Raw genomic sequence first — 19,669 nt, forward strand, 5'->3', positions numbered from 1 at the left:
TTCAACCCGAAGCTATTAGTTTCCACATTATAGGTCTCGGTTCGGTATGATTCCAAGCCTACCTCAACAGGAACTAGGGCCTCGGTGCCATAGGCCATTCTAAAAGGAGTTTCTCTCGTTGATGTCTGGGGGGTGGTTCGGTAGGCCCATAAGATCCAAGGGAGTTCTTCCGCCCACGTTCCTTTTGCCTCGCCCAGCCTCTTTTGATTCCCCGAAATATCACTTTGTTCGCCGCCTCGATTGCCCCATTTCCTTCCGGGTGGGCGACTGAGCTAAATTTCTGTTCAATTCCGAAATGGTGCAGAAACTTGCGGAATTTGTTTCCAATAAACTGAGTTCCATTATCTGAGATGCAAGTTTTTGGAATGCCAAACCGGAGAATGACTTGTTCCAGGAAGAACGTTTTAGCGGTTTCTTCGGTTATGGTTGACAGAGGACGGGCTTCGACCCATTTGGTCATGTAGTCGATGGCGATTATGCATTATTTTGCTTGCTTCGTGCTAGTGGGAAGTATGCCAACTATATCCACGGCCCATACGGCGAATGGAATTGGGCTTAGTACAGAGGTCATTTCTTCTGGAGGCTGTTTCGGGACAGTGGCGAACAGCTGGCATTGTACACATCTTTTTGCATAGTCGATGGCGTCTGCCCTCAGAGTGGGCCAGAAGAATCCCTGTTGGAGAATTTTAAGGGCGAGCGACCGACCAGCCAGGTGCTCGCCGCAAATTCCTTCGTGTACTGCCTCCAAAGCCTGTTGATGTTCTTCGTTGTTCAAATAGCGCAGAAGGGGTTGACTGACTGATCGGCGATACATCCGCCCATTGATTATAGTGTAGTTCGATGCTCTGTATTTAATTTTCAGCGCAACCTTTCGGTCGGGTGGTAGAATGCCTTTTTCCAGAAAGTTCCTGAGGGGGGTCATCCAGTTGCTTCCCTGGTGAATTTCAAGACATTCTTTCTTCTCGATCGAAGGCATCTTGGCTTCGGTCAGGTAAATAGAACCATTTAAGTTTCGTGTCTCGGCCGAAGCTAGCCTAGAAAGGGCATCTGCCCTAGAATTGTTCTCTCTGCCAATCTGACTTAGTTCAAAGGTTTCAAATGATAAAGAAGCCTCGCGTACCTTGGCGGCATAGGCTTTGGTTCGGGTGTCCCTTTGCTTATATTCCCCTGTGAAGTATTTCACGACCAACATGGAGTCACTGAAGGCCCTTAGGTGCTTCGCCTCAAGGCTTCGGGCCAGCTTCATCCCTGCGAGGAGGGCCTCATATTTGGCCTCATTATTTGTCAAGGGGAAGTCGAACCTTATGGCTTGGCATATTTCAAATCCTTCGGGGCTGTAGAGGATCAAGCCGGCCCCACACTTTTTTCCGGCTACCGACCCATCTACAAAAAGCTTCCACTTTCCTGGGATCCGGATTAGTTGTTCATCAGGCGAAAGATCCTTCGGACCCGAGAATGTGCATTCAACCATGAAGTCGGCCAAAGCCTGGGCCTTAATTGCCGTTCGGGGAACGTATTCGAGATCAAATTCCCCGAGTTGGATGGACCATGCTACGACTCTCCCAGAGGCTTCGGGCCTAGTCAAAATCTTCTTCAGAGGTTGGCTGGTGACTTGGACCGTCCGGCCTTGGAAATAATATCGCAATTTTCGGGAGGCCATAACCAACCCATATGCAAATTTTTCGGCGTTGGGGTACCTTATCTCTGCGTCCTTGAGGACATGGGACACGTAGAACACAGGATGTTGATTACCTTCATAATTTTTCACAAGGACGGCCCCAGAGTTCTGTCGGACACAGCTAGATAAAGTTGAAGAGTTTCCTTCGGATCGGGGCTCATCAAGAGTGGTGCCTTCGTCAATATTCTTTTACTTCTTCGAACGCCTTTTGGCATTCGGGCCCCCACTCAAAATTCTTTGACCCTTTGAGCACGGCGAAGAAAGGAAGTTCTTTTTCAGCTGACCGGGAAATGAAACGCCGAAGGGCGGCGAGCCGGCCTGTCAATTTCTGTATATCTCTGATGCATTTTGGAGGTTCCATATTGATAACTGCTTCGATCTTCTCCGGGTTCGCCTCTATTCCCCGGGCGCTGACCATGTACCCGAGAAACTTTCGACTAGAGACTCCGAAGGTACATTTGTTCGGATTGATCCTCATGTTGTTCTTTCGGAGAGTTTCGAAGCATTCCTTTAAATATTCGGCATGATCTCGGAATAGTGATTTTACTATCATATCATCCACGTATGCTTCCATGTTCCTCCCGATTTGCTCTTTAAAGACTTGTTCACCATTCGCTGGAATGTGGCTCCAGCGTTCTTCAGTCCGAAGGGGCATTTAATGTAAGCATAAGTCCCTTCGGAGTTATGAACGCTATCTTGGGCACATCCCTATCATTCATAGAAATTTGATGATACGTAACACCCCCAGATCCGGGGTCGGGGATCCGGGTCGTCACGAGTTCCATTTCCCTTAATAACACCCAATCTTAATAATTACTCAACTACTTTGTACTGTGACCCCACAATAAACACACACCACACGTTATAGTCTCAGAGATGAACATCCAAAAATAACCACAAGTCATTTTATTCCACAATTATCTGCCAATACACCTTAAAAGGTTTTTCTGAATAAATTTACATTTCTTTGCTATTATTACAATTCATAAATATAAATAAATCTGGTCCATCAAAAGTTGAAAGCCTAGCCTATTGGTAGTTCCTACCTCAGCTACGGCGGCATCGATGCTTCTAGAAATCTGCGGAACGTCTCCTAATCGCTTGCGAATCGGGAGTTTGGTTCTGTTCATCTTTTCTATCTGTGTTGTGTGATGAAAGAAGAAAGCAAGGGTGAGCAGCAAGCCCACCAAAATAATATGTATAATGATTAACAATATATGAGCCTACTCATAATACTCATGAAAGTCTTGGTCAAAAGAAATGAACCAAGTTTGATATCTTAATGCGATGAAGTCGCAAAATATTCAGTATATATACATATATACTTTTCAAAATATTGGAAGTCCTCTTCCATGCATAATATACACAAACTCCCAGTGTATAACTGTATATAAAAAAATATCGTTGCAAGGTGATCTCATATATCTAACCTTGTCTCAACGTTTTTTCTGAAAATCTTTGTCATTCATAAGACAATTATTAATTAGATATAAGTTTAAAAGATGAGGTTACCTAAAGGTACTCCAATATACTATATCTTTCCCAATACTACCTTGAACTACCACTGTTTCAAGTTATAATCAGTTTCAAAGGTCATCACATAGATGAGACTACAAGACAAGATTTGAATAGATTTCAATCTTTGAATCATTATAATAATGAAGTTACGAGATACTTCATTAATCCCGCATATATATATACACTATTATATCTATACCTATTTCATTACATCCTTGAAACCTCTGTTATGCAAATTATAAACAGAGTTGCACTATCCAATGAATTTGGAAAGGAGAACAACATTGGCATAAACCTGATATCTTGTTGATCAGGCAAAGATACCAATAGTAACCTTTTCTACTAGTAGATGGACCGGAATTCCCCACTGGTCATCACCCTGGTCATAATTAGGACCTTATGCTGGACTGCCACTCAGCCACTTATGCATTGATGGACTCCCACTGAGCCACTTACACTATCATGGACGCCCACTGAGCCCATGTTGCTTATGCCGACCTCAATAGATGGACTTACTTCCCGAACGTGGGTAAGTAATCAATTCATTTACCAAAAACAGCAACCTCGTTGCGAATATAAAATACACCACTGAGCCGGATTCCCCAGGTTTTGAGCGAATATTTAAATCCCCTTGAAAGGAAGATCTTAAATATAAAAATAAGTTTTGGGATCCGCTCTAACTTTTAAAAATCATTTGAAGACTCGAAAACATTTTTAAGAATGTTTGGAGTAATACTGATTTATTAAACTAAATCAGTCCCGATATGAAAGAAATATCTGAATATTATTATTTAAATAATATTCCCATAAGAATAATTGAGGTAGAAGTTGGAAAACTTATACTTGAATGAATAACAATAATCAAAGATATACTTATACGAAAGTAATATCTTTTATTTGAATAATCAAAAATAAGTTTGATTATCGACACCTTATTCTTTAATACAATAAAGAATATTATTAAGTAATAAGCGGAGTCATAATACCTCGAATGAATACTATAAATAATATTTATAAAAATAAAGGAGTCATACATCCTCAAATGAATATCCAAGTAATATTCAATAATAATATAACTGAGTCATAAGCCCTCAATGAATATCAAATAATAAAATAAACTGAGTCATAAGCCCTTGAATGAATATTCAAATAATATTCAAATAATAAAATAAACTGAGTCTTAAGCCCTCGAATGAATACTCAAATTAATATTCAATTAAGTAAAATAAAGGTATCGAATAAACCTTATTCGATCCATAGTTTTAAAAACTATATCCATATATATATAAATATATAAATATATATATAATATACTCGGGAACATCGACTCCCGGTTTAGAAATATGTTCACCTGTTCCCCTATACTAAGGGTAATACGCAAATACTTGCTTATTTCTAGCATAGGTATTATGCACATATAAGCATTGAAAATCAACAGCTAGATAACCAGATTACGAAACAGACATGCATATATACCATATCAGCATGCTCCAATATATCGCAAAATTTGCTAATAACAATCATGCAATATCACAAGATAATGCATATACATATATTTACATCACAACACAGTATATCGGGTAGAAAACTTGCCTGAGCGACTGGGGTTACGAATGGCTCGGGACGAGTCTGGTAACCTATAAACAACAAGTAAGTTGGAATTAAACCAAAGTCACTTGTAAATCTATACTTTAACTAACTTAGACTCTAACGCTTGTTTTGCGCTCACTGATTCGCTTAAGCCACTCGGGTACCCTCGGCTCCACCATTTTTAATAATTTAACCTTTACGAGTTTTAAAGCGATTCCTTCGCGAGTGTCTTACCAACTGCCTAACACACTTACCATAAATGTTTCATACATTAATTAACCCTTTTTGGTCTTTAACCTATGTTTCAAAGTAAGGCGAGGGAAAAGTTTCGTTCACGAAACGCCGTTACTTGAAACGGTCGTTTCTCCTAAACCGTGCATCGGAATCGAACGAACTACATATCAAAACGAAGCTCGTAACATGAGCTATCTAAACATGGCAGTGGTCATAATCTAGCAGGGGGTTCTCGGGTCCTAATGTTATGCACAAAAACAGTCCAAAGAAATATCGGACGTTACGACGGCTATGTTTACGCGATTTCCCAAATTTTAAACCATTCAAAAACCATCACAATTCAACCTCAAATCAATCATACAACCAACATCCATCCAAAACACATCATAACAAGCCCCAACCAATTCAAGTTTAATCATTCATACTTATGCCTAAGCTTAACTTTAATCCATACTTAAGTTCTTTTAATCAAACAACAACATATTACCAATCCAACAACATCCCAAAACTCACTAATCTCTACATACACAACCATCAAGCCTCTCATGAACTAAAATACTCATATTATGGCTCTTAACATTCAATAACAAAGCTTGGTTAAGAGATTATACCTTCCTGAAGCTTTTTAAACACAACCCAAGAGCTTTGAATGCCTAAAGAACCTTGATCCTTGCTTGTATAACCTTAATCTTTCATAAAATTCAAGAAAACTAAAGTTATTTCTTGAAGGTTACTATTCACCATCTTCTTCCTTGATTTATAGAAAAAGATTGGCTTGGAATTAGAAGCTTAAACTTATAGGAAGTATGTAACTATCCATGGGGAAGCTTAGATAATTACCTTGCTAAATAGTAAGTGGTGGAGCTTGGATCTTCAAATTTTAAGAAATGGGCCGAGAGCTAGCTTGGGAAGAAAGAGATTTTTGTGTTTTGTTTGATGAAAAATGAAATGATTTGCTTGGTTGGTTGATTTTTGTGTTGTTTTTGGTTAATGACTTAATTAACCTTGATTTTGTGTGGTTATAATTCAACCACACTTCCTTCCCTTCTATGTCATGCTTGTGTCACCTTGCACATGTCATTATGCTCCCACTTGTCCACACCTTGTGGTTTGATGATGTCACAATCCCTGGCTTCTTATACAAGCTTGTCTCTTGGTCACTTATTTGTTTTACGGTTCGCTTATCTTTCGTTCTCGTTTATCGTTTGAGGGATCATACCCGGGATCTTATTACTTAGGTTCCCTTAACCTTTCTCAATATATTATATTCCTTTTATGATCCTCTCCTATAATCCTTTAATTTCAATCCTTTTTATCCTGTTACCTTATACTCAATTCTCTCCGTATCTTGTGGATTTCGAGGAAAAATCAAAGTGTTCGGAATTGGATTCTGACGATCTTTACATACACTTATATACTCACATAGAGTACTAATAATATCCCATAATATCCATAACAGAACCCCTACATAGCGTGGCATGAAAAGTTTTCTCGTTCAGCAAAAACACTATTCATAAGGTTTCAAAATTTCTCAAAAATTGGGGTTATTACAGTCTCCCCTCCTTAAAAGGATTCCGTCCCGGAATCAGATAGAAAACAAATGGGGATACTTTCTTAGCATTACACTTTCTAACTCTCGAGTCAATTTTCCACATTGTGGTTCTACCACCAAACTCTGCCTAGTTTGATAATCCTTCTCCTAAGCACTTGTTCCTTTTCACTCTATAACCCTTCCTGGTTGCTCCATATAGGTTACGTCGGGTTGCATATCTATGCGCTCATATGCCCCTATTTACTGGCATCCGAATTACACTTCCTTAACATTGATACGTGGAAACACGTTATGAACTTGCTACATGTTCGGGGTTAGGGCTAGCTTATATGCTAACTTCCCAAATGTCTTAATATATCCAAGGGTCCAACAAATTGTAGACTTAGCTTTTCCTTTCTTTCCGAACCTCATCAATCCTTTCCAAGGGATACCTATAACATTACTAGGTCCCCTATTTCATACTCTTTATCCTTTCGTGTCAAATCAACATACTTATCATGTCCATCTGGGCTACTACCAGCCGTCCTCTGATTAGATCTATCATATCCTTGGTCCTTTGGACTACTGCGGGTCCGAGCATCTTGCGCTCTACAACTTTATCCTAACGTAAGGGAGATCGACATTGTCTTCCCTCAAGGATCTCATAAGGCGACATCTCGATAATGACATATGATCTATTGTCATAAGATAACTCAATCCGAATTAAGTGATCATTCCAAATTCTTTCAAGTCTATTGCACAGACTCTCATTATAGCTTTTATCATTAGAACTTTTGCTTCTCAATACCCATTCTTTTCCAGTTCGTAATCGCTACTACCTTCCGTTCCTAATATTATACGGGTTATACTTTTGCTCGTTAGCGTTCTATAACCTTTTAATAACCACGTCAACCTTAGTATCACGAATGTGTTTCCATTCCGCATACTACCACCACTTTATTACTCCTTTTTCAGTTATTTCTATTTTCCAAAGTTTGATTAATCATATAGAAGTAAAGGAATTTGTTGAGAGATCACTATGATCATGAACACTTGTTTATCTCGCATAGTTAGTACAGAAGGTGGCCAGCCTTTAGTACTTGACAAGCAATTAAATAATAGTTGGTATCCTACTAGGCTTCTATCACACAGATAGACAGTCATTCGGCAGTACCTCCCCTTCTGGAAGGGTTGTTCTTCTCAAATTACATGAAATGAAAAGAAGAGAAAAGAACGAATTGAAGAGAATTGTATATTCATAAAAAAAATTTTATTGCCATAAAATATCTGGCTTGGAATCTACCTCTGAACTATAGAGGTTTGTCATAGAAGAACAAAACATATATGTATTTATATCAACATCAAGTATTATAGCATCGCATTTCACGTGCCTAAATATTTTCGCTATCCCGTCCATCATTCTATGGACCCATGCTCTTCCTCGAGCTTATACACAATTACCTTTGAAACTCCCTCGACATCAAAATCGAATCTGGGATCTCATTCTAGACATCATCGTTACTTGAATTCTATGCTTGCACCGCAACCTTCCTCGTATAATAATACGACTCCCTATTGATAAGAAGAATAATAATTCACTAGGTAGACACTCTACTTAATTAGTCTATCAATGATAACTTATACACTACCACGACCCGATTAGTGGTACTCAATCTCAACACCCATTCCAATACAACTCTCACGGTTATAATCAGCTCATTACTCGCAGAATCATTGCTACCTTACTATGGTCCACCACTGACCTACTGTAGTCATTCAATTTCCATGAAGTCTTAATAGCTAACCATACGGAGTCCATACATCTCGTATCAAATCCTTCTAAGGAGGTAACATAATCACCATTCCTGATTCATGAAGAACACTCCTGATCCTGACATACATACATGACATGAAGCAGATAAAAGTGCAGAAGAGTTTCAATCAAAGCAACGATAGCAGGTTAATACCATTCTTAATCATACGCCCTAAATAGAAGAATTAACTCAAGGGTTCATCTAGTCCTTTTTGAAACATGGTCCTGGCTTATCTCAAGATAGGACCTTCTAAGATAGATAGCCCGTTCATGGCGATTACACGAATTAAACCTTTACCAACTACTATTACGGCTGGGTATTGCACAGTCATCAGAAGGAATGTCAATCTTCCAAACCATAATTCAACCTTCACATTTTTAACCATCATCACTGTATTCTTTTGGCACACGCGCCTATAATTATCCTCTTACCCTTAAAGTGTCGGCCACCTCTTTGGCCTTTCCTGATAGTAAAATTTCCTTACAGTCAATGTCATTTTAACCACCTCCAAATAAATTTTCTACCTTATTTCCGATCACTGCTTGAGTGAAGATGTTTTCCTTAAAATCAGATGGGAAAAAAAATATCACCATTTTTCCATAAGTTATTGCCTCAGTCTTTAGAGGCTAATCACTGTCAAGACTGACTCTCAATCATACTTAGAACATTTTTTTTTATCTTAAGTCCTAATTGCCCTGAACAATTTCGACCATTACTGGTTCGATCCATACTTTCTCGTGGTTTAACACGTGCCCCACTTGGCATCATTATAATTACGTCATATTTCCTTTATCCACATTTCTATTCTTGAGAATTTCGAATATTTCCCTTCTCCTTGTAAAACCTCTAAGGTTATCATTCAATCGTTCCTCCTGTATTCCCTATATACAGGGCATATCAAATACCATTTACTGATACTAGAACCATTGTCTATTTACTTCTGAAAAATTTCTCCACTGATCCTTAAAGGTTATTATTACCTTAACCCTTTCCAATTCATACTGTCAAAACTCATACTGTCCCTATTAAGGGTGACATGCCAACCTTTATGCAGTCCCCTAGGATTCATTTTAAGTTACCAATGTTCTATCCTTAATTCCACCTTTAAAAGGTACATGCATCCTTCCATGGATAAATAAAGTCATATATCCCTGATAGGGGTATCTTATTCAATCATTCCCACCTCGATAGTCTATACCTAACTTCATAATAGCATCCTTATTCAAATTGAGGTCAATCCATATGGCCTCCAAAGATAACAATGGTCATCCGCTTTTCTTTCCTGATTTGGTAATGATAACATGGAGGTTCTGGAAGATATTGGTCATGTTCAACGTGAACTTCTTCTTAATAATCCCTTATTTACTTTTGTTGTTTATCTCAACAGTCATCTCAATGTTGGGATACCTCTCATACCTTGCGTCTCCCTTTCTGGGTATCGAGCCACCGGTCTTACATTTCACATTATTGAAGGTCACTTCCTTCATCCAATTTTCCTACTTTCCTACTTTCTTGTCTCCTTAGTCTGTCCGTGTCTCAATATTTATCCTTCGAACTATCTCAAGGTTTCCTCGAATCCTCCCAACTTAAAGGGGGTACAATATATGTATCTCTTATGCCTTCAACCATCAATTTTAACTTATGGTGAATCACCCTCATCCCGACGAATGCATACTTTTCTATTTCTATTGCTACGAGTCGTTAGGGTTTCCTCATACCCAACTCCCTTATCGTACCTCAAACTCTATTGCCGTTATATTCCTTTCCACTTCAATTTCTATTTATTTTCCTTTCTCTTATCATTATTTCATGAACCAACACAACATAAGCATTGATTTCAAACATCCCGTCATTCTGGATTCGTGCCCTTAGAACGAATCTTGACAACTTTTACAACTTAAATTCACAATTCATCATACTCGTCTGCCTTTGTTCTGGCTCTAAAGCTTTTACACTCTCTCCATAACCTTGGGAATTACTTTCCCGAAAATAATTGGCTGAACTTTAATCAGTTTATCATAACCTCTGGCTCCGTGCCTTTCTTGGTCTTTCACCAGCGGGTGGTCTCTCTCTTAGGAGGGTAAGTGACAAAAATAGTCTTTTGTGATTCGTCAATCATTTAGAATCTCAAATAATTCCTATATTTCCTTTAGCCAGGCTCTTGCCTCGGCTGGGTCAGCTTGTTCCATGGAACTCTGAGAGCTTAGCGACTTAAAGGTCCTGAAAGAATTTCTCACCGCACTGTCTCCTCAGGGTGGTGGTTGGGAATAATAGTCTAAGTTCTTTTTAGACAGGTCCATGAATTGCCGTATAGGAGTACCGTCTCGGGTCTCCTTTCCTTACTCGACTTTCTGTTTCCTTAGTATGAAATGTTTCATCCTACTCCCCATAATTGGGGTCATCTTTTAATTTAAAATCCTCATTTTCCACTCCATTATGTCATGGGTTCCTTCTATCTTGGTGGCGACCTCCCTGACTATCACGTTCAGGGTTTACTCTAAATCTTATTCCTCAAACTATGGCTCTCATCTAAGTTCTCATCCTTAAGCTCTTGAACATTTGGAACCCAAATTCTGTAGGAATACCTCATTATTCCCTTCTCATCTTTCTCGGTATTAACCTCTTATCTATTTGTTGGCTCTCTGCCTTCATTCATAACTTTTTCTGGCACAATATGATCTTTTCCAATAATTCGGGCTGTATTGCTATCTCAAACAGCTTTTCGGTACCGGCTCCGGTTACCTTCACTACTATTTCCATTTTCTCAAAATCTCTTATCAACTCTCCCAAAGACATTATCATCTTGAGTCTCTCCTTTTTACTAATGGCATCAGCCACCACATTGGCTTTCCCCGAATGATAAAGAATCTCCCAATCATAATTCTTGATTAGCTCTAACCGCCTCCTCTGGCGTATGTTGAGCTCTTTCTACGTAAGAATGTACTAGAGCACTTATGGCTTAGGTAATTCTCGCACTTCTCTCCATACAAGTAGTGCCTCCAATCTTTAGGGTAAAACTATTGCCATGAGCCTAAGCTCATGAGCGGGGATATCGAATTTCATATTACCTTAATTGTCTTGACATGTACGCGATTACCTTACCGTGCTGCATAAGCACGCACCCTGAGCCCTTGTGCGAAGCGTCACTACACTTCACAAAATCTCCTTTACATCCGGCAACGCCAGCATAGGGGCCATCACCAACCTCTGCTTCAGTTTTTGAAAGCTGTTCTCGCATTTCTCTGTCCATTCGAACTTCTCAGTCTTACGAGCAAGCCGCGTTAAAGGGGCTACTATCTTTACAACTTGAACGAACCTCCGGTAGTGACCGACCAATCCTACCTCTGGTAGTCGACCTAACCATGGTCATCAATTCATCAGTGGTCCTTTATCCAATCCTGTCAGGATCCTCCATGGGATCCTCCTCAACAACTATCCCTTCTAGGACAACATCCTCAACCGCTAAATCCTCAATATCAACATCATCCGGTCCTGCATTAGGACACTCTATCGGATCCACAATTCGATCTTCAATTAGTAATAAAATATCATCACGATGTTGCTCCTCAACCTCAGGGTTCGGAGTCCCGCTACCATATACGATAACGAACTACGCTCCTATCACGATATTTATAAGGGTTCCCATAAGGGTTTTAACTGTCAGTGCTACGTTAGGTAGCCCGACTATGAACTTGGCAAGAGTTCTTATTATCTTAGTTAACTTATTATCTTAACGTCCCATCATCTCTGAGGTTTATAACGCTTGGCTCTGATACCATTTCTGTAACACCCCCAGATCCGGGGTCGGGGATCCGGGTCGTCACGAGTTCCATTTCCCTTAATAACACCCAATCTTAATAATTACTCAACTACTTTGTACTGTGACCCCACAATAAACACATACACCACACGTTATAGTCTCAGAGATGAACATCCAAAAATAACCACAAGTCATTTTATTCCACAATTATCTGCCAATACACCTTAAAAGGTTTTTCTGAATAAATTTACATTTCTTTGCCATTATTACAATTCATAAATATAAATAAATCTGGTCCATCAAAAGTTGAAAGCCTAGCCTATTGGTAGTTCCTACCTCAGCTACGGCGGCATCAATGCTTCTAGAAATCTGCGGAACGTCTCCTAATCGCTTGCGAATCGGGAGTTTGGTTCTGTTCATCTTTTCTATCTGTTGTTGTGTGATGAAAGAAGAAAGCAAGGGTGAGCAGCAAGCCCACCAAAATAATATGTATAATGATTAACAATATATGAGCCTACTCATAATACTCATGAAAGTCTTGGTCAAAAGAAATGAACCAAGTTTGATATCTTAATGCGATGAAGTCGCAAAATATTCAGTATATATACATATATACTTTTCAAAATATTGGAAGTCCTCTTCCATGCATAATATACACAAAGTCCCAGTGTATAACTGTATAAAAAAAAATATCGTTGCAAGGTGATCTCATATATCTAACCTTGTCTCAACGTTTTTCTGAAAATCTTTGTCATTCATAAGACAATTATTTACTAGATATAAGTTTAAAAGATGAAGTTATAAGGTACTCCAATATACTTATATCTTTCCCAAATACTACTTGAACTACCCCTGTTCAAGTTATAATCAGTTTCAAAGGTTCATCACATAGATGAGACTACAAGACAAGATTTGAATAGATTCAATCTTTGAATATCATTATAAATAATGAAGTTCTGAGATACTTCATTAAATCCCGATATATATATACACCTATATATATATACATTTCATACACTCCTTGAAAACCTCTGTTATGAAAATTATAAACAGAGTTGCAATATCCAATGAATTTGGAAAGGAGAAAACCTTGGCATAAACCTGATATCTTGCTGATCAGGCAAAGATACCAAAGTAACCTTTTCTACTAGTAGATGGACGAATTCCCCACTGGTCATCACCCTGGTCATAATTAGGACCTTATGCTGGACTGCCACTCAGCCACGTATGCATTTGATGGACTCCCACTGAGCCACTTACACTATCATGGACGCCCACTGAGCCCATGTTGCTTATGCCGACTCAATAGATGGACTTACTTCCCGAACGATGGGCAAGTAATCAAGATGTTTTCTCAAAACAGCAACCTCGTTGCGAATGTAAAATACACCACTGAGCCGGATCCCTCAAGTTTTGAACGAGTATTTAAATCCCCTTTAAAAGGAAGATCTTAAATATAAAAATGAGTTTTGGGATCCGCTCTATCTTTTAAAAATCATTTTGAAGACTCGAAAATACTTTATAGAGTGTTTGGAGTAAAGCTGATTTAATGAAGTAAATCAGTCCCCAGAATATTTAGAAAATGACTGAATATTATTAATTAAATAATATTCCCATAAAGAATAATCTTTATAAAAATAATTGAAGTAGAAGTATTAAAATTTATACTTGAAACGAGTATTAAATAACCAAAGATATACTTATATGAAAGTATTATCTTTATTTGAATAATCGAAAATAAGTTTGATTATTTACACCTTATTCTTTAATAAAATAAAGAATATATTTCAGCAAATAATCGGAGTCATAGATCCTCAAATGAATATTCAAAAATATTCATTAAATAATATAAACTGAGTCATAAGCCCTCGAATGAATATTCAATAATATTCAATAAATAATATAAAAGAGTCATAAGTCCTCGAATGAATATTCAAAATAATATTCATTAAATAATATAAAAGAGTCTTAAGTCCTCGAATGAATATTTAAAATAATATTCATTAATAAAATAAAGTTAAAGTTATCGAATAAACCTTATTCGATTAATAGTTTTAAAAACTATATCCATATATATATATATAAATAAATATATATATATATATAATATACTCGGGAACATCGACTCCCGGTTTAGAAATATGTTCACCTTTAATCCCCTATACTAAGGGTATACGCAACTACTTGCTTATTTCTAGCATAGGTATTATGCAACTATAAGCATTGAAATCAACAGATAGATAACCAGATTACGAAACAGACATGCATATATACCATATTAGCATGCTCCAATATATCGCAAAATTTGCTAATAACAATCATGCAATATCACAAGATAATGCATATACATATATTTACATCACAACAACAGTATAACGGGTAGAAAACTTGCCTGAGCGACTGGGGTTACGAATGGCTCGGGACGAGTCTGGTAACCTATAAACAACAAGTAAGTTGGAATTAAACCAAAGTCACTTGTAAATCTATACTTTAACTAACTTAGACTCTAACGCTTGTTTTGCGCTCACTGATTCGCTTAAGCCACTCGGGTACCCTCGGCTCCACCATTTTTAATAATTTAACCTTTACGAGTTTTAAAGCGATTCCTTCGCGAGTGTCTTACCAACTGCCTAACACACTTACCATAAATGTTTCATACATTAATTAACCCTTTTTGGTCTTTAACCTATGTTTCAAAGTAAGGCGAGGGGAAAAGTTTCGTTCGCGAAACGCCGTTACTTGAAACGGTCGTTTCTCCTAAACCGTGCATCGGAATCGAACGAACTACATATCAAAACGAAGCTCGTAACATGAGCTATCTAAACATGGCAGTGGTCATAATCTAGCAGGGGGTTCTCGGGTCCTAATGTTATGCACAAAAACAGTCCAAAGAATATCGGACGTTACGACGGCTATGTTTACGCGATTTCCCAAATTTAAACCATTCAAAAACCATCACAATTCAACCTCAAATCAATCATACAACCAACATCCATCCAAAACACATCATAACAGCCCCAACCAATTCAAGTTTAACATTCATACTTATGCCTAAGCTTAACTTTAACCATACTTAAGTTCTTTTAATCAAAACAACAACATTTACCAATCCAACAACATCCCAAAACTCACTAATCTCTACATACACAACCATCAAGCCTCTCATGAACTAAAATACTCATATTATGCTCTTAACATTCAATAACAAAGCTTGGTTAAGAGATTATACCTTCCTTGAAGCTTTTTAACACAACATAAGAGCTTTGAATGCCTAAAGAACCTTGATCCTTGCTTGTATAACCTTAATCTTTCATAAAAATTCAAGAAAACTAAAGTTATTTCTTGAAGGTTACTATTCACCATCTTCTTCCTTGATTTATAGAAAAAGATTGGCTTGGAATTAGAAGCTTAAACTTATAGGAAGTATGTAACTATCCATGGGGAAGCTTAGATAATTACCTTGCTAAATAGTAAGTGGTGGAGCTTGGATCTTCAAATTTTAAGAAATGGGCCGAGAGCTAGCTTGGGAAGAAAGATATTTTTGTGTTTTGTTTGATAAAAATGAAATGATTTGCTTGGTTGGTTGATTTTTGTGTTGTTTTTGGTTAATGACTTAATTAACCTTGATTTTGTGTGGTTATAATTCAACCACACTTCCTTCCCTTCTATGTCATGCTTGTGTCACCTTGCACATGTCATTATGCTCCCACTTGTCCACACCTTGTGGTTTGATGATGTCACAATCCCTGGCTTCTTGTACAAGCTTGTCTCTTGGTCACTTATTTGTTTTACGGTTCGCTTATCTTTCGTTCTCGTTTATCGTTTGAGGGATCATACCCGGGATCTTATTACTTAGGTTCCCTTAACCTTTCTCAATATATTATATTCCTTTTATGATCCTCTCCTATAATCCTTTAATTTCAATCCTTTTTATCCTGTTACCTTATACTCAATTCTCTCCGTATCTTGTGGATTTCTGGGAAAAATCAAAGTGTTCGGAATTGGATTCTGACGATCTTTACATACACTTATATACCACATAGGGTACTAATAATATCCCATAAGATCAATAACAGAACCCCTACATAGCGTGGCATGAAAAGTTTTCTCGTTCAGCAAAAACACTATTCATAAGGGTTTCAAAATTTCTCAAAAATTGGGGTTATTACAGGCCTTATTAAGTTTGTTAACATTTGCAGCGGATTTAGCATCAGAGTTTATGTTAACATTTTTCTTATCAGCATTTACACTATCAGACTTTGTATCAGAACTTACACTAGAAGGAACAATGCTAACTTTCTTTAAAGAAGGTTTTATTTGATAATAATCATAGTACAAACTATGATATTCCTTAAGAGTATAAATGGAATGCCATAAACTACCACAATGAAAATAAGGATTTTGTGGCCTATATCTAATAGACTGACTCTTAACTCCTGACTTTGAAGGTAAGGAGTTTATTTTCTTATTCTTCCTGCAAAAAGAAGCCAGATGGTTAGAACTTCCACAGTTATGACATGTTTTTCTAGGAGCATTAGGAACAGGCTTATAATCATTGCTTTTATTTACACCTTCATTTCCATTCCTATTTTTCCTAGGTGACTTTACCTTGTTTATATTCTTTACATCTTTTAACTTATGCTTAAACTGCTTCTTTGTCATTAAGCCTACGTTTACTTCAGTTGTCTTTTCATGTTTTAGTTTTTCAGAAGTTAATTCCTCTTTAACTTCTGATTTCTCAGTATCAGACTTTACAGCTACAAACTTAACAGGTTTTAAATTTGGCTTTTGTTTAACAACTATAGGCTTAATTTCTACAGTTCCTTTATCATTATTATCATCTCCATAACCTAAGCCCTCTTTCCAGTTTCCACTACTTAACAAATTCTGAGTTGTTCTGCCAGAGTTAGTCCAAATCCTGATAATCTCTCTTTCCTTTTCTAACTCAGTTTTTAGAGATTCATTCATTTTAAGTACTCCATCCCTAACATAGAAAGCATCATCTCTATCTTTGTGAGTTTGATGGAACATGACTAACTCTTTTTCTAAATAATCATTCCTCTTTTTACAAGCAAGATTTTCAGAAGTTAATCTTTCACATGTTAAAGTTTGATCTCTATAACTAATGAACATGGTTTTAAGATATCTTCTCAACTCATTAATATCATCAGTATGAAAGGCATAAGTAGTTTGAGGTACCTTTAACTCAGCAGCTTCAGAACTGCTATCAGCATTTGCCATATCAGCATTTGCCATCAAGGCATAGTTCTCCTCACTTTCAGAATCTGAAGTGTCTGTCCAGCTTTTCTTCTTTGTGACAAAAGCCTTGCCTTTGTCACTCTTCACTTTCTTGCAATCAGGAGATATGTGGCCTTTCTCACTACAGTTGTAGCATTTGACATTTGTGTAATCTCCTTTGTCAGACTTCCCTCCTTTGCCTTCAGATTTTCTGAAATTCTTCTTATCAGAACTTGCACTTTTCCTGGAAAACTTCTTTCCCTTCCTGAACTTTCTGTATGCAATCCTTGTGATTCCTTTCACCATAAGAGCACACAGCTTCATCATCTCTTCATCAGCATCCATCTCATGCAAGCTTTCAGTTTCTGAGTCATCATCACTATCAGAACTTGATGACTCAGTATCAGACTTTGTGATGAGCGCTTTTCCTTTGCCTTTCCTTGAGGTAGCTGCCTTGGGGGATTCTTCTTCAGCCTTAAGAGCAACTGTCCTTGGCTTTCCTCCTTTCCTCTTGCTTCTTTGTTCCATCTCAAGTTCATGAGTCTTGAGCATCCCATAAATTTCATCAAGAGTTGTTTCATCAAGATTATAGTTGTCTCTTATAATTGTTGCCTTCAAATCTCAACTTTCAGGAAGAGTTAACAGGAATTTAAGGTTTGAATCTTCAATATCATACTCCTTATCAACTAGTGACAAATCATTCAAGAGTTTGACAAATATATCATATAAATCAGTCAATGACTCATTAGGCTTTGAGTCAAAGTGTTCATACTCTTGAGTGAGTATTGTCTTCCTGTTCTTCTTAATCGAATCAGTTCCCTGGCATCTTGTCTCCAAGGCATCCCATATCTCCTTTGTAGTCTTGCAGTTAATTACCCTGTTTGACATTACATTATCAATGACACTATGCAGCAAGTGTCGTAACTTAGCATCCTTAGCAATTGATGTTATATCTTCAGTAATGTAATCACTCTTCTCCTTTGGTACAGACTTTGCTGCTTCACCTGCAACTACAACAACGAGTTGTGTTGGCTTGTGAGGTCCTTCATGGATTCTGTCAAGATATTCTGGATCAGTAGCTTCCAGAAACATCGTCATCCTCACCTTCCATATGGGATATTCAGATGGCTTCAGTATGGGAACTCTAATAGCCTCATATCGACTATGGATTTGAGTCTTTGGTGGTTCTTCAGTTTTGGTGGGCTTGGTAGGAGTTTCTGCTTCATACATGATTATTTTTGGATCTTAAACTGTTTGTGTGTTAACAGATAGGCTCTGATACCACTTGTTAGGTCACACACACTGTAGAAGGGGGTTGAATACAGTGTATAGCACAATTAAATCGAATTCAAATAACACAAGTAACAGAAAACAGACTTTATTCAATGCAATAAACTCTGTTACAATATGGAACTGTCATCTCTCAGTGATGAACAAATATCACGAGAGCTGCTAGGGTTACAATGAATAATATTCTCGATAATGATAATACTTATAGTGTAAACCCTATGTCTGTGTTTATATATCACACAGTTACAAGATAATCGCTAATTGATATGGAATATAATTTTGCTTCCTAAAATATATCAATCAGTTATCTTTTCTTCCAAATATTCCATTCTTCACAGAATTCCTTCTTCATGCATATCTCTTCTTACGTTTGTCTTGATCTTCTTTCCTTTCAATCAACCGCCTTCCTTATCTGAAAGTTTCCTTTAAGTCCTGATATTATCTCCTGATAAATATTTCCTGAACCTTAAGTACTGATAACTTAAGTTCTGACTTCAGTATAAGTGCTGATTTTAGTTAAGTACTGATTTTAGTTAAGTACTGATTTGTCCTGTTTAAATAAGATCTGAAAAACTAAACATAAATCATATTAGACATGACATTATCAAATATATCTAACATTTACTTACTATTATTATATTCATAGTATGCAGGTCGTTAAATTATCTTTTCCTTACTACTACCTCCGTTCCGTACGGTTACTATTTACACGTATTTCGAGACCTCTATAAAGTATAGTTTCGTAATATTTTTTTAAAATTTTTTTTTTGAATAAAAGTTTAAACATAAAACTTTTATTCAGAAAAAAAATATTTTTAAAAAATATAATGGAGTTATATTTTAAATAGATATTAAAAAGTGTGTCAAAAAGTAATGTAGAGAATTTAACGGGACAGAGGGAGTATCACAGTGGTAAGCAAGTCAACTTGCACTGAGGTAATATAAAAACGGTCTGTATAGTGTGTACCCATGACACATGCTAAAAAAATGTGATTGATGAGCTGTAAAATTTTTAT

At 37.2% G+C, this 19,669-nt stretch overlaps 1 protein-coding gene across 1 annotated transcript; it reads right to left on the reverse strand.

Annotated features, from left to right (window-relative positions):
* Nucleotides 1–481: 481 nt before the first annotated feature.
* Nucleotides 482–2,333, reverse strand: LOC141714893 (uncharacterized). The gene is made up of 2 exons (XM_074518389.1): nucleotides 1,872–2,333; nucleotides 482–1,786 (listed from the first exon to the last, which is right to left on the reverse strand). The coding sequence occupies exons 1-2, from the start codon at nucleotides 2,331–2,333 to the stop codon at nucleotides 482–484; spliced, it is 1,767 nt and encodes a 588-aa protein (XP_074374490.1).
* Between the last annotated feature and the right edge of the window lie 17,336 nt (nucleotides 2,334–19,669).

This window comes from Apium graveolens, chromosome 3 (genome assembly GCF_009905375.1).
Source record: "Apium graveolens cultivar Ventura chromosome 3, ASM990537v1, whole genome shotgun sequence".
Taxonomy (NCBI): Eukaryota; Viridiplantae; Streptophyta; class Magnoliopsida; order Apiales; family Apiaceae; genus Apium; species Apium graveolens.